Consider the following 16908-nt stretch of genomic DNA (forward strand, 5'->3'; position numbering starts at 1 on the left):
TTGAAAACTCGCTTGAAAACCTTTTATAATTGATCCTGGAGAATCATTAAAAACTACATTAAACTTGTTTTTAACCGCAGCTATACACCGACCAACATCAATTGACTCTTACTTTTCATCACTGTTCAAGCAAAATAAATGATTAATTTTTGACTTAATACCCAAGAAATGATTTCTCCAATCAGGTAACAGTACATTCAGCCAATTTCTGCCTAATAAAGGAGTAAAATAAGATTCTGACTCTACAATTACGAGTGCTAATAAATCTTGACCATTATTTGACTTAACAAGTACATCGACTTCACCTACTATATTAACTTTTTGACCAGTAACTACTTTCAAACTAAAATTAACACTAAATAACTTTTTATGTGCTAACAATTGTTTAAAAAATGATATATGTGCTACTGACCTAGACGCTCCAGTGTCAATCTCAAAATTGACTATATTTCCCTCAACATTTATAGGTATCTTAAAAGCTTTTTGGTTATCACTCACCACACCAATATAACTTAGTTCAAATTCATCTTCTTCTACCTCCGATGCTGTGTCTTCTACCACGTTGATTTTTGACTTCTTGCATACCCTGCTAGTATGTCCTTTAGTTCTGCATGTAAAACAATCCCAATTCCGGGCTGGACATGTGTCAGGATTGTGCCAACGAGCACAACGGTAACAACTTTTACTTGACTGCTGACTGAACTGACTACGACTATTCGACAGACTGCTTTGATTCGACTGACTTAACTTTCCTCCTTGCGACTGACTATTTTGACTTCTTGACTTGTTTGACATATACGGACCCTGTTTCTGAGACTGGCTTTTACTTAATTTGTTGACTGACTCATTTGATTGCTGATCACTCATCGTCTTCGCCTGCTGATCTGCTAATTCACACCCTATAGCTATCTTACAGGCATCTGTGAAACTTAAATCCTGCTTAGACAAAAGCCTTTTCTGGATATTATCATTAGAAAGACCACAAACCAAACGATCCCTTAATGCACTTTCTAAAAATGCTCCAAAATTGCATGTTGATGCAAGCTTCTTAATTTCCACGATGTAGTCAGAAACAAATTTACCTGCTTTCTGTACACACTTGTGGAAAATGAATCTTTCGCCAATCTCTGAAACTGCCGGATTGTAGTAGCCTTCGATAGACGTTTTTAATTCTTCAAATGATAATTGACTAGGAGTCCTCGGTGAAACTAGGTTTCTCAATACGTTGTAGATTTCAGGACCTGCAAGGGTTATAAAAAGCGAAACTTTCATCTTGTCTTCGTTAACAACATTGACGGTAAACAAGTGTTCCATTCTATCCATGTACCCTTTAAACTCCTGTGCGTTTCCACCTTTAAATTGTTCTATGGATCCAATTAACGCCATGATTTAAATGATCTGTAATACTACTCTGGACGTAAAGTACTAATACTAACTTTGACAAGCACGTTTCCTGTAGACTGTAGACTGACGAAAATATCAATGCTTTGACATCACATCAATAGTTCTTGACCCGACTCGTCGCCAAATTGTTATGTATTCGCTGGACAAAAGTTGTAGACTTGCTAATAACTTTTATTCTAACGATTGACAAACTTTGACCAATTTACAAAAATACAGAATACAGAATCAACAACTTATCTCTATGACAACATCAGCGCACCCTTATACAATTATTATAAATAACTTGAATACATATCACGTATCTACTGTGTTTTGGAATGTGGCAGTCGCCCTGCATTCTACAATTGCAAGAGATTGAGTGAAGCACCTCGGTGGGGGAATGTTCCTCTGAAGTGATTATTGGGACAATGCCAGCCCGTGTGGTTTTGTAGGTACCTCAATCGAGGGTTTTTGCCTTCCACACCATACCTGGTGGTACGCGCGGAGGGAGTGATCCCTTGCTACTGGTGAGTTAACTTCCTATTCCATCCATGGAAACAACTTTTCATATTCTTTATAATAGGCTTTACTGGATTTGGATTTTACACCTACCAACATTTGTTTAGATTTTACAACAATCGATTTAATGGACGGTGTATTATCTTTTTCAACGGAAATCGTTTAATTCACAAAGACGATGATTTTTATGAGCAAAGTCAAGTGACATTTCCATGGCAATCGTGAAATTACGAACATCCGCCCACTTAATTAGACATGTATTCGAGTACAACGTCAATATGATTTCATTGTATTTCCTATTTTTAAATTATACTGCAGGTATAATAAAAAATACTATAAGATACACGTGTATACTTGGTCTTTAAAGTACTTGCAACGTTAAAGGCACTACGCTTTGCGTCGTGCCCTTAAACTCGTTGCGCGTGCTTTAAAAACTTGATTATACACTTGTGTCTTAATATACTATTTAACACCTTTCATGTTCTACTCAATTAGTTTTATGTTCACTTCGAAATTTACCGGTGCAATTTACTATTACAATACTGCTCACAACTGTCAATAGTTTAGTTTGAACGATTATCATCTCCTTGGTTACGTTAAAGGAGTTTCAGACATAATAGATTAACCTTCATTGCTTTACTGTTTATTAAGACTCTGGTAAATAGATAGGTACCTACACGTGGGATGTAAAATTAGAACATTACTATTTGTATCGTAAAACTTCTTTGTTCACCAATACAGGCTCCAGTATTGCCCAAGTTTCTCATTGTTTAAAAATTTGAAAATAAACATAAATATTTTCGCATATGGGGAGCAAATAGTGAGGTAAAGAATTTACGTTTAAGCTGATGCTTTTTTTAAAAGATAATCAATCAAATAAATGTGTTTTTCGTCGACCTCTTTATAACAACATGAATTACTCCTTAGCGTGCTCCTTAGTTACGGGTGTAGCAATGAAGCTCATTAATGGTTAGCAACGTTAGCAACCGGGGGTAAATACACAACAGCAATTATGGGAAAGTTACTTGTGCAAATAGAAGTTGTTTATCTTAAACCGGTTTACAGCAATTAAAATTTGTTACTAATTGTATTAATACAGGGTGGAAACATCAATAAATTTTTATTTATATGTTTGTGTATACAATGTGTTCATGTTTTCTCATTTGTGATGATATGTCCCTACGGTTAGGCAACACTCCTTACACCTGAAAGAAAAAATACGAAACACTATGTATACAGCAATCGTGATAAGTCTCCGACGGTTTTGCGCAACCGTCGGGAACCGGAACTTTTGGGTATGAACCTTGACAAAAAGTCGACGTGCGATTATTTTCTTTGTTTTTCTTTGTTTCTCGCACTAACCAACTTTTGTTTAAATTTCGTTTGTTATTATTTATATTTTGCATTAAATACTGATATTTTGTTTATTGAAGCATTGCGTGCTCAATATATTGTTTTTTTTATTATGTTGTACCGTGCGTCCTATTTTGATTGAGACTGCGGTGTATCTCAGCTGTTTTTAAAGATGTAATAAAGACTTGTGGTTTTCGCGACCTTGTACCACTTTTTTGTGAAACTTTTAATAACACAAACAGAATCAATCTAGCTACATTTGTTTCTGAGATACATGGTGAAAACGAAAAGGAGTTTTTAGGATGTTATCGTATCTTATTACTACCCATGTGAGATAGCAAAAAGGTAAACACTATCCATTCTAGATATTTTACGTAGAATCCAGTGGCGTGGTAAAAATAAATTTTTGGACCACCGTTTAGGTGATTTGACCCAAAGTTGGTATCTTTAAAATGCAACACCCTGTATATCTAACGTCAATTTTTTTGCATGCTTTTTCCTGATTACATTGATACACAACCTATATTTTTATAAATTTTAGTCATAAACCAAAAATTAAACGTTTCTTTACTGTGTTTAAAGGAAGTGAAGAGAGTGGCGAAAGTGAATGCGAGTTTTACGTGAGTGCAATTAAAAGGGAAGCACATAAAGAGTCCATGTGGTTCAAGAAAGTGGAAATCTGTGGCAAGTCGATAAACTTTAAATTAGACACGGGTGCCGAGGTGAGCGTACTACCAGTAAATATTTTAGAAACGTTACCTAAATGTAGGATCGAGAAGTCAAATGTATCTTTAGTTTCTTATGGAAGTACAAAATTTAAAATTACTCCTGTTGGTGAAGCTGAACTGAAATGTAAGGTAAACAAGTACGTGTGTAATATTAAGTTTGTAATTGTCGATACTAGAGATCAAATGCCATTACTAGGATTGCAAGATTGTATTAGATTGCATTTAATTAAGCGAGTGGATGAATTACAGGCTAGTTTTAAATCATCCGAAGATGTAGTGAATAGGTTTCCTAGTATATTTCAGGGGTTAGGAACATTTCCTAACAAGCATCATATAACGTTAAATGAAAATGTAAGTCCTACAGTTGCACCTATTAGGCGTGTCCCTCAAATTTTACATATTCGTTTAAAATTAAAATTAGAGGAGTTAGAGAAATCAAATATTATTAGAAAAGTAGAGCACCCTACTGAGTGGCTTCAACCGCTAGTAATTGTAGAAAAACCTAATGGAGATTTAAGACTGTGCTTAGATCCCAAACAGTTAAACTGTGCTATTAAGCGCGAACATTTTCTAATACCTTCTATGGAAGAAATATCCGCCAAATTAAGTGGTAAAAAATTCTTTACTGTGCTTGACATGAAGGACGGTTATTGGCAAGTATTAATAGACGACGCAAGTGCTAATTTATTAACATTTGGTACACCGTATGGTCGATATCAATTTCTAAGGCTAGCTTTTGGTGTATGTTCCGCGCCAGAAGTATTCCAGCGAAAAAATTACGAACTCTTTGGTGATATCGAAGGCGTTAGTTTATATTTTGACGACCTCATTGTGACAGGCGAAACTGAATTAGAACATGACAAAAATCTCAAAATAGTGTTGGAGAGAGCTCTTAAGTTTAATGTCAAGTTTAATAAGACCAAAATACAATTCAAACAATCTTCTGTCAAATTTATGGGACAAATATTTAGTCAAAAAGGTATCGAGACTAATAAAAATTATGTCAAAGCCATTATAGAAATGCCTGTGCCGTCTTGTAAAAATTCGTTATTACGATTTTTAGGCATGGTCAAGTATCTAGGCAAATTTATCCCAAAATTATCTCAAATTACTGCCCCATTGCGAAACTTAACACGTAATGATGTTCCATGGTATTGGTCAACTGAACATGAAGCTGCAGTGACTCAATTAAAACAGATTTTGACAAATTCACCAGTATTAACGTTTTTCGACCCTAAAAAAGAAATAGTTATCGAAACAGACAGCTCAAAGGACGGACTTGGCGCTTGTCTAATACAAGAAGAGCACCCAGTCGCTTTTGCTTCAAGGAGCTTAACAAAAACCGAGATGAAATATGCACAAATCGAAAAGGAGGCTTTAGCAATACTTTTTGCAGTACAGAAATTTCATTTATTTATTTATGGGTTAAACATCAAAATGTACAGTGATCATAAGCCCCTAGAATCAATATTTAAAAAAAATATTCAATCAATTTCACCACGATTACAACGTATCAGGTTAAAACTCTTAAATTATAACTTACATGTAACCTATAAACCAGGTAAACAAATGTACATATCAGATGCATTATCAAGAGCTTACCTAAAAAATGAAAAAGTATTAAAATCAAATCAAGAAATAGACTACTTTGTGCATTCATTAACAAAAACATTATCTATGTCAGAATCTAGGAAAGAACAATTTAAAAAAGAAACAAAAAATGACCCAACTTTGCAGCTGATTCGCAATTATATTGAAACCTCATGGCCCGCAAATAAAAATGATATTCCCACCGATGCTAAACCATTTTTCAAAATCAAAGATCAACTTTACAGTATCGAAAATTTATTATTTCACGATTATAAACTAATAGTTCCTAAAAAATTACAAAAAGAAATGATAACATTAATACACGAAGGTCATTTCGGGATTGAAAAATGCAAATCAAGAGCAAGGCAAATATTTTATTGGCCGGGTATGTCACATGACATTGAAATGTTTATTAAATCGTGTAAAGTATGCGAGAAGTTTGCGCGGAAAAATTCATATCAAACTTTAATGCCATATCCGATAACAAAAAGACCTTGGGAAAGAGTAGCCGTAGATATTTTTACGTATGCTAAAATAAGCTACTTAGTCATGTACGATGCATTTTCAAACTGGTTGGAAATAGTACAAATTAAAGACAAAAGCGCAGTAACTGTTATGCAGGAAATCAAACAAATTTTTGCAAGGTTTGGATCACCAGACGTATTAGTAGCAGATAATGTGCCATTTAATAGCGAAATTTTCAAAAAATTTGCAATGGAATGGAATTTTAAATTAGCGTTTAGAAGCCCAAATTTTCCCCGATCTAACGGATTAGCTGAAAAAGCGGTTGCAATTGCTAAAAGCATCATTAAAAAAGCGAAAGAGGAAGGGAAAGATATGTATTCGGCTCTTTTGGCTTACAGAAACATTCCATTAAAGCATATAAACTATTCACCTTCTCAAATATTAAATTCACGCCGATGCAAAACTAAAATACCTATAGCACAAGAGTTATTGAGTCCAGAACTTTGCAAAAACATGACCAAAAAATTAGAATACAAACAACAGTTAAATACAGATTATTTTAATAAACATGCAACAGACCATGCTCCTTTAGATAACAATAGTAACGTAACTGTTTACAACCATGTAACTAACACGTGGGAACCTGGTAAAATTGTAAATACTCATCAGTTCCCCAGATCATACGTTGTTAAAGATAGTTTAGGCATGTAAAAATGGTAGATATGGCTAAAAAGTTGTAGCTGAGCACATTGGTTCTATTTTGCTTTACGGCTTGATGAAACCAATGGTGGCAACTGTAAATTGGGCGCTACTCTTCTTATTGAAGATTACTTGTCGTGATGGCTGTATACAATAAAGTTGAAAAACTTATTAACGTCTTCATACGGATCGCAAAAACGACATTCATTGCCAGACCTTAAACTAGTGGCAAAATTACATAGTAACTGTTATATTCGGAGCTTAGGCTGCTGAAATTATAATAAAGGTAATTCTATTAAACATCTTTATTATTGATTGAACCGATGTCGTCTGTAGGTTGACGTCCGGTAGTGGCGCATGTACCTAACTTGTACATTATGTTACATCTCCCTTTCAACAAGATAACTTCGATTACAAATTTAAACTAATGCTAATTTACTTAACCTATACATAATCCTTATATCTAATAGGCATTTTGATTTCTCTTTTTAATCGTTTTGTACTTGGTTCCGAGTTTACCTCACGATTTTTGCATTTATCACTTCCACCATCACTATTGTCACCTTCACTTTGATTTTCCACCTTACCATCTACAGCTACACTATTTTCTACCTTATCATCTACGCTATTTTCTACCTTATCACTACCCTGCTCTGTACTGTTTGTCTCATCTATGTCAATGTTACTATCAATAGTTGACCTTCGATTTGTTATTGAAGCTGTGCCCGCTTTTTTCAAAAACCATGAATTTCGTTTTAGTACTGACCCTTTTTCATCGCACACTACATATGACCTGGGAGTGCTACCTTTACTAATAATTTTTCCAGTTCTCCAATTTGAATTTTGATCATTCTTTATATAGACATGCTCATTGTTTTTAAACTCGGGACGAGCTTTTGCATTCCGATCATAGTACAACTTTGCTTTCTTTTGTCTTTGCTTTACTGCCTCTGTATTTATGTTAACTACTTTAGGTTTTAATTGAGTTTTAGTAATTGGTAATGTTGTACGTAACATTCTGCTATTCAATAATTCTGCTGGCGACTCATCTAAACCAGACAGTGGGGTTGCCCTATACTCCAGCAGATGACCAAAAATTTCAGAGTTTGTTTCTTCACATTTTTTTAACATGTTTTTGCATATTCCTACAGCTTTTTCTGCAAGTCCATTAGATTTTGGATACCTCGGACTAGCAAAACTTAGTTCCATATTGATTTCTTTTGCAAATTTTTTAAACTCTAAACTATTATATGGATTATTATCTGATACAAATTTGGATGGAACTCCAAAGGTAGAGAAAATTTCTTTCAGTTTGGTAATGACTTCCTTAACAGTTTTGTTATTTAATTTTTTCAGTTCGATCCACTTGCTATAATAGTCAACTACCACTAAATATGAATTTCGATTAAATTCTAATATATCTGAGCCTACTTTTTCAAAAGGTAATTCTGGAGCTTCATGAGGGATTAGTGGCTCTTTAACGTTTGCCCTACTAAACTTTTTACAAACTCCACAGTTAGTTACAAAATTTTCTATGTCTGACGAAAGTCTAGGCCAATAGAAAAGTTTCCTACCCCGCCTTTTTGTTTTTTCTATCCCAAAATGAACCTTGTGCAGTTGTTGTAACATATATTTTCTTAAGGATTCTGGAACAACTAGTTTATTATTATAGAAAATAATACCATTTTTGGTTACTAACTCATTTTTAATTTTAAAATAATGTTTCAACTCTGCATTGTTAAATTGACTTTTGTGGTTTGGCCACCCACTTTCACAAAATTGCTTGACTATTTTTAATGTATGATCAGTTTCTGTTTTGTTTATAATCTCCTCTAACCTATCTCTTGAGATTGGTAATTCCATTTCAACACAATGAACTACTTCTAACATTTCAGGATCATCCATCGTATTCTTATTTATATAAAATCTAGACAATAGATCTGCAATAAACATTTGTTTTCCTGGTAAGTATTCTATTTTGAAATTATATTTTAGTGTTTTTAGTCTCATTCTTTGCAATCTAGATGTTATTTTATTTATATCTTTTTCCTGTATTGCAACTAAAGGTTTGTGATCTGAATTTACTGTTATTCGCTTTCCATAAATAAATTGATGAAATTTATTTAAACTATAACAAATGGCCAAATACTCTTTTTCTATTTGAGCATATCTTGTCTCAGTTTCGGTTAGACTTCTAGAACAGAATGCTACTGGTTTACCTCCCTGCAACAAAGCACCACCCATGCCATACTGGCTTGCATCTGTTTGTACTACTATGGGTTCCTTTGAATCAAATATTTTAAGTGTTGGAATATTAATAATGCTCAATTTTAATTTGTTAAATGTTTCTCTCTGTTCATTACCCCATATGAACTCAACATCATTTTTTATTAATTTTCTTAGAGGACCACAAAGTTCTGATAATTTGGGTACAAATTTACTCAAATAATTTACCATACCTAATATCTTTAATAAATCCTTCTTATTTGACGGCTCACTTAAACATGTGATCGCTTCAATATAATCAGGGTCTGGTTTTACACCTTCATGAGAAAACTCCTGCCCTAAATACTTGACTTTACTGACCTTATATTGTAATTTATCAGGATTAAATTTAATGTTGTACTGTTTTGCCCGTTCTATAAACTTGTTCATTAACTCATCATGTTCTTTTTCATCCCTACCAGCAATTATGCAGTCATCAAAATAAATTCCTATTCCAAGATTTTGAAAAATTTTTTCATTAATTTTTTGAAATACCTCAGGGCTTATTGATAATCCAAATGGTAACCTCAAAAATTTAAATTTACCAAATGGGCTAATGAACGTGCATAAATTACTGCTTTCCTTATCAATTGGTATTTGATAGAATCCATCTTTCATGTCTACTACACTGAAAACCCTTTTGTTTTTTAATTTTACTCCAATTTCGTCAATAGTGGGTATAGGATATTGTTCTAAACAAATATTTTTATTTAACTGTTGTGGATCCAAACAAATCCGCAACTTTCCATTTGGTTTTTCTATGATTACAATATTATTCACCCACTCAGACGGACCTTCTACTTTTTCTATGATACCTTTTTGTACCAGCTCCTCTAAAGTCGTTTTTAATTTTTCTTTTAGCGAGTCTGGCACCCTTCTACAAACGCTTACAAATGGCACATAATTATTTTTTAATTTAATTCTATGTTCCATGGGTATTTTACCTAAACCTTCAAACAAAGTTTTATTTTCATTTATAAATGCAAATTTTAACTTTTCTTTTGGGTCCCTTCCATTACTCCCATTTTCTTTTAACTGACTGACAGAATCAAGCCTTGCAACTAAATTTAGTTTTACACATGCATTTAATCCCAAAATTGGATCACTTTCTACATCTACCACAATAAATTTTAATTTATACTCTGTATTCCTTAACTTGCAATTCAAAATTACATATCCTTTTACTTTTATTCTATTATTACCATATGTTATTATTGTCTGATTTATTTCTTTTAACTCTTTTTGTTTTTGTACTTTCTCTAACCATTTTAAAGGCAACACATTGCACTGTGCGCCCGTGTCTAATTTGAAAGAAATTTTAATACCGTTAATTGTTACATTTTCCTTCCATAGCTTAATGCTACTTTCACACCCTATTTTATCTAAACTAATTAAATCAATATAACAATCGTCATCATCATCATCGTCCTCTACACCCGCTACTTCTAAATTATTGATTTTGTTTTTCTTACTACTAACATTCTTTCCATGCATAAACTTATTCTTATTCCAATTTTTAAATTTACACCCAATTGCAAAATGATTCAGTCCATTACAATTGTGACACGTTTGTCCATACGCAAAGCATTGTGCTATTTGATGATTTCTCCCACATTTACGACAATCATACGTATTACCTGGTGTTTTTGTTGTCTTGCCACCTGTTGCTGCGAGTTGATCTCTCTTTCCTTTTCTTATGATGTCTACCTTGGCATGCTCTTCTTTTAGGCCTTCAACTTGCCTTCTGGTAACTTCGGTGAGCCTGCAGTGCTGCTCCGCATCCTTCAAAGTTAGTTTTGTTTGCCGTAGTAACCTCTCCTGCAGCACTACATCAGTGATACCTAAAATCAATCTGTCCCGTATTAGTGAGTCCTCCTGATCTCCAAAATTACAGGGCTTCGCTAAAACTTTCAAGTCTTTTATGAAACTGTCGTATGTTTCTTCCGTATTCTTGTTCCTCGAGAAGAATTTAAACCTATCATACGTTTCATTATTTCTCGGTTTACAGTACTCTTGAAAAGCTTTAATTACTTCATCATACTTTGCCTTTTGTTCATTAGTGAGACCTAGCGTTGTGTATACTTCTTGTGCTTCTTCTCCCGCTACATTGAGAAATATCGCAATTTTTCTTTTTTCTTCGGCAGTACTTAAACCTGATGCTTCCATGTATATATCAAAAGCATTCTTAAACTTCTCAAAATTCTTGTTTAATTGTTGGTCAAACACCAAATTCGGAGGTGGCTTGAAAGACGATTCCATTTTCACGTGCTTAACCTTACTTTTCTTCTTATTAAATTTTCAGTACTTTACTACTTGTTATTATTAGATGCCTTCTTTCTTACTTTTTAATATTTCTTACGGTTTACACCTGACACCATGTTATATTCGGAGCTTAGGCTGCTGAAATTATAATAAAGGTAATTCTATTAAACATCTTTATTATTGATTGAACCGATGTCGTCTGTAGGTTGACGTCCGGTAGTGGCGCATGTACCTAACTTGTACATTATGTTACAGTAACGGCTGTCTTTTTAAATGGCAAAGCTCTTACCTGTAAGCATATCCACAAATAACAGTTACCTTACTTTGTAAAATGAGCAATGTCATTTTAGTTATTTGGTTTCGCGAAATAGTCTTGTTGAATATTATTCGGCACCAATTATTGTTGGCTAAATGTTCTTCTGGTTTAGTTCAAATGTAACGCTTTCTGACAACTTCACTCATGGCAATCATTTTAACAAATGTCATTTGCCAAAGTTGCCAAGCAACACACTTATATGTCAGTTTTAACTTCAAAATTTTCTCTGTTGTAATTTAACATTCGACAAAACATTTTCCGAATTACATATCTGTAATTCCAAAAGAGAAATAAAAAGTGTAAGAACTATGAGCGTTTCAGCAACAGAAAATGGCCGTACCTTGCTTGAAAAGCTATGAACTGCGAACACCAATTTGGACGTGATATTTCACTTTTCGAATTTTTGTAGGTACATTTCTCTGAAAGATCGACGTGATGAATGTCAGTATTTCGCCGACCATTTTACGTCTCCTTGGAAAATAAAGTGGTAACCATAGACAAACTTTGTTAGTTGCATAGGAAATTTGTGAAACTACGTAGTCGTCTGGGCGTTACTAACGTATCAAACAAGATTGTTTTGTGAACTTCAAAATTTTAGTTTGACTTTTCCGCGAGTTTTATTTCGAAATTATGGCATGCAAACGTAGATGTAGAAAGAGGGGCACCAATATAATCTGTAAAAGACGAAAAAACTCCCGCTTTTCAAAAAATCCTTTTTTAAATTTTTTAAAAGAGCTGCGTCAGAAATACCCTACGTGGCTATCTTGTAAGTTAACATTGGAGGGCGCTCGGAGATGGTGTAATATGAGTGCCTGTCAAAGAAGAAAGTACCAGTGCAGAGCTATACAAGCCGGAAGGGCTGCTAAACCTTTTCGAACTAGGTGCAAGACTGGCAGAAGAAAGCTCAGATGTAAGTTACAGAAGAGACGACGCAAATGCAAACGGAAAATAAAGAGGCGTACTTGCAAACGAAGAAAAAGAAGGGTTGGCGTATACACTCTCACAATCGGTCGTATTCGCAAGAAGCTTCTGAAGCTAATACGCGTATTGTGTCGTAGTCGAGTGGTTTCTCGGTATTCATTATTGAATTAGAAATTGATACACAACACAATACTTTATTTACACAAAATGTATTAATATAATATATCGAATAAAATCATACTCAACTCTATACCACCAGCCACACACCATCCTGACTGTTTTACAAGCATGCGCAATAGCTGCGCACACAGTGGCGTAGATACTTTACAATAGTCTCCCCTACTTTATTGAAGAACATAATCAGTTAATTTTGCTGGTGGTCTAATGTCTCTCTTTGATCGCCGTAGTTCTGGAACCGAAACTTGTACATCTGGAACTGGTGTATCCAACACTGGAACGTCTTGCCTTGTAGCATCCAGCATCGTTTGGTAGTGTGAATGTTCATCTTGTGGGAAGTGAAGGCCCTTTGATGTATCTTCTTCGTCTTGTTTCTGACAACGGGGCTCTGGTGGATCTTGAAATTTAACAGATTTCAGTCCACTTTTTTGTAGCTGATCAATATGACGTTTAAATTTATACCCATCGTCTAATTCGACTAAATAGTGCAATTTCCCGAATTTCTTGAGCACTGTACCCGGTTTCCATATGATTTTGTTATTTGCGAAGCATTTTGCAATCACTCTCTCCTTCTCCTGAAGTGAACGCACAGGTGGAGTCGCTGAACTGGAGGAACCCTCGAAATATGGTCGAATCGCATCCAATCGAATTCGAACCCTTCTATGAAGATAGTTTTCTGCTGGTGATTTCCCATCTATAAGTGGGGTTGCCCTATAACGCAGCAAAATGGTTTGTAGTTTTACAGAAATAGATGATTTTTCATTTCTCATTGATTCAAGACGTCTTTTTAGCGTTTGCACATTTCGTTCTGCTAACCCGTTTGTTGCGGGGTGCCCTGGAGCTATAAATTTTTGTCTTATCCCGTGATCACGACAATAATGGCTGAACTGCTTGCTGGTAAAAATGGTTGCATTATCAGAGACGATTTGTTTGGGATATCCATGTGTTGAGAATATACCATTTAATAGCTCAATTGAATTTAAACTATTAGGACTGTCATTTAAAACACGTACTTCTGCCCATTTGGATTTCGCATCTACTACTACCAAGAAGTGTTGATTGCCTATGGGACCCGCATAGTCTATATGTATTCTATCCCAATTTTCGTTAGGCATCTCCCAATGGTGTAGCGGTACTTTCGATGCACTATGTTTGATTTTGATGCACTCGGGGCAGGCTTTGACGAAACTTTCAATGTCTTTATCGATTCCTTTCCAGAAACAATATCTTCTACTCAGTTGTTTCATTTTTGTAACACCTAAATGTGTCACATGTAGTTCTTGAAGTATTTCATTTTGCATTGATTTGGGAATTACAACACGTTGATCTCGAAATAGTATTCCATGGTCGATTGTGAATGAAGAGTCTTTAGAAGTCGAACTTAATTCTTCGATGATCTCTTGTAGTTCTCGATCTTTGCAGGTTTCTTCTCTAATACGGTCAGAATTTATGGTGTCAGTTGAAATATCAAAAATTGTCATTTCATATACCTCGTGCATTTCTTCGTTTTGCAATGCGTCGAATGACATTGAATTTTTTGATTTAATGGGTGCCCTTGAAAGGCAATCTGCGTTTTGGTTTTCAACGCCCCGTTTAACTTGAATATTAAAATCAAAACTGGATAAATATGAGGCATATCGAATAAGCCTTGCTGATGTTGTTTTTGAAGTTTTCGCTTTTGGATGAAAAATACGAGCTAACGGTTGGTTATCCGTAATTAGAGTGAAATTTCTTCCGATTAAATATTGTTGAAAATGGCTTACCCCGAATATTATGGCAAGCGCTTCTCGATCTAGTTGCGAATAGTTTTGTTCCGCTTGTGTCAATGAACGCGACGCAAATGCAATTGGCTTTTCCAAATCATCGTTTTCTACATGTGATAGTACTGCAGCGATACCATAGGGGCTAGCGTCTGTTGATAGAATTACTGGACATGTTGGCTCGAATGGAACGACAACGCGGTCACTGGTAATTTCACCTTTTAGTTTTATAAAGGCAGATTCACATTGTGAGGACCAATAGAAATTCGCATTCTTTGTTAGGAGCTTTCGAAGCGGTGCTGTCATAGTGGATAAATCTGGGAGTAGTCTGGAGTAGTACGTAATCATGCCTAGAAATGTTCTAACGTCGGCTACATTTTTGGGCCTTGGCATGTTCTTAATGGCATCAATTTTTTTTGGATCTTTTGAAATTTGGTTAAATCGAACTACATACCCCAAATAGTCAACTTCGTCCTTGAAAAACGAGCATTTGTTCTCATTCAGGTGTAAATCATTCTCTTGAAGTCTTTGGAGACATTGAAACAAATTTTCGGCGCATTCTTCATATGTTGATCCGTGCACTAGGATATCATCGAAATATGATATGGTTTTCGGAAGGCCTTGCAATATTTGGTCGATTATCCTGTTGAACTCTGCCGGAGCCGTTTTTATGCCAAAACTTAAACGATTCATTTTGAATGTTCCCCGGTGTGTCGAAATTGTCTGGATTGAACTACTTGCATCGTCTACCTTTAAGTGTAGGTAGGCTTTGAACAAATCTAATCTACAGAAAAATTTTGAGTTCCGTAGACTATTTAAAACAGTGTCAATGCGTTTTATTGGATAGTTCACATTGACTAAACAGTCATTCACAGCGATTTTATAGTCAACGCACAGTCTGACTTTCCCATCCGGTTTAGGAACAACAACTAGAGGTGAACCCCAGTCGCTTTTAGGACATTTTGAAATTATGCCTTGTTCTTCGAGTAAATTTAACTCGTGTTCGACTTTTTCTTGAAGAGCATACGGTAAGTTTCTTTCCGGAACGTAAACTGGTTTTGAATTTTCTCGAAGTGTTAATGAAATTGTTACATTTGGAATTAACCCGATCCTTTGTTCAAAAATTTTAGAAAACTGTGTACGAATATCATTAACATTTGTAATCTTGTTAATAGGACACGAATTATTATGGAAACTGTCGGCATCTACTTCTTCCAAGTTGATTTTTAGATGGCGAATCCAAACTCTGCCTAAAAGTGGATCTAAGTGATTTGGAACAACATACATGTCTTCAGTTGATCTGGAATTACGATATTGAACGTTTACAGTAATTTTCCCATAAGGGCGAAAAATTTGATGAGTGTAGGCACGAAATAGAACATTTGCTTGGTCAAGTTTACAGTTTATACCTAGCTTATCGAATAAATACTTTGGTATTAAGGTAAATCCCGCACCCGAATCTACCTCAAAAGTTAAATTGTGTCCTTCTACCGAAACACTAATAAAATACTTTCGCGCATCACGATCAGGCTCACATTTATTATCGAAAACGTCAATAACTTGATTAGAATCATAACTACTTGCTACCTGGTTAATACTGTTTGTATTTACAGACTTAAAACTGTTTTTATTTCGAAGGAGTGTAGTCACACAAACTTTTGCGACATGTCCGGATTTATTACAATGTTTACACTTTAAATTGTCACGATTTGCATAGCATTCATTTGCACGATGATTATCACGCCCACATCGGAAACATAGATTGTCAATACCCAGCTCACGATAGTCGATATTTGTTTGTCTATTGAAATTATCACGATTTGTCCCTTGATTTTGATTAGAACTGGCACTGCGATTTCGAAAACTTGATTTACTTCTTGAACGGTTCTGCATTGAATTTGATTTTCCCCTGGAATGTCTTTGAGTTGAAACTTTGTCGATTTGTGTTGAATGAATGGAACTTGTGCTTGCATCGGCTTTGGTAATCGTTTTGCTGTCGGCACGTGCTGCCTCCAGTGCAATAGCTTTTTGAACAATTTGGTTGAAATCTATAAGGTCTGATTGAAGAATCTGCTCCGTTATCCAGCTATCTTTAAGTCCACGAATAAACTGAGCGCGTAGAAACACATCGGCAATAGAAACATCTACTTCACACGTACATTTGTATCGAAATTTACATGCGCTTAAGTTTTGTTGAAGTGTAGCTACATATTCGGTAATCGATTGCTTATTAGACTGCACTTCGGATAGAAACAAATGTTGGGCAACTAACATATTGCGTTCTGGTGACAGGTGTTTCCCCAAAATTGAGATTAATTTGTCATATTCGATGTCTGTCGGTTTTTGTGGAGCGACTAAAGCGGCTAACGTATTGTAATTTGAACTCCCAATTGATGTAACGAGCATTTGTGCTGCTTTTTTCTTGTCGGCGTACAGTTCCTTCATTTTTAAGTAATTTTCGAACCTTTCT

General features: G+C 35.0%; 1 protein-coding gene across 1 annotated transcript; it reads right to left on the reverse strand.

Moving 5' to 3' along the window:
• Positions 1-12845: 12845 nt before the first annotated feature.
• On the reverse strand, positions 12846-14159 carry LOC116166285 (uncharacterized protein K02A2.6-like). The gene has a single exon (XM_031481187.1). It carries the CDS (start codon positions 14157-14159, stop codon positions 12846-12848), a length of 1314 nt encoding a protein of 437 aa, XP_031337047.1.
• Positions 14160-16908: the final 2749 nt, after the last annotated feature.

Source organism: Photinus pyralis, unplaced genomic scaffold (genome assembly GCF_008802855.1).
Source record: "Photinus pyralis isolate 1611_PpyrPB1 unplaced genomic scaffold, Ppyr1.3 Ppyr1.4_LG1, whole genome shotgun sequence".
In the NCBI taxonomy this organism is placed as follows: domain Eukaryota; kingdom Metazoa; phylum Arthropoda; class Insecta; order Coleoptera; family Lampyridae; genus Photinus; species Photinus pyralis.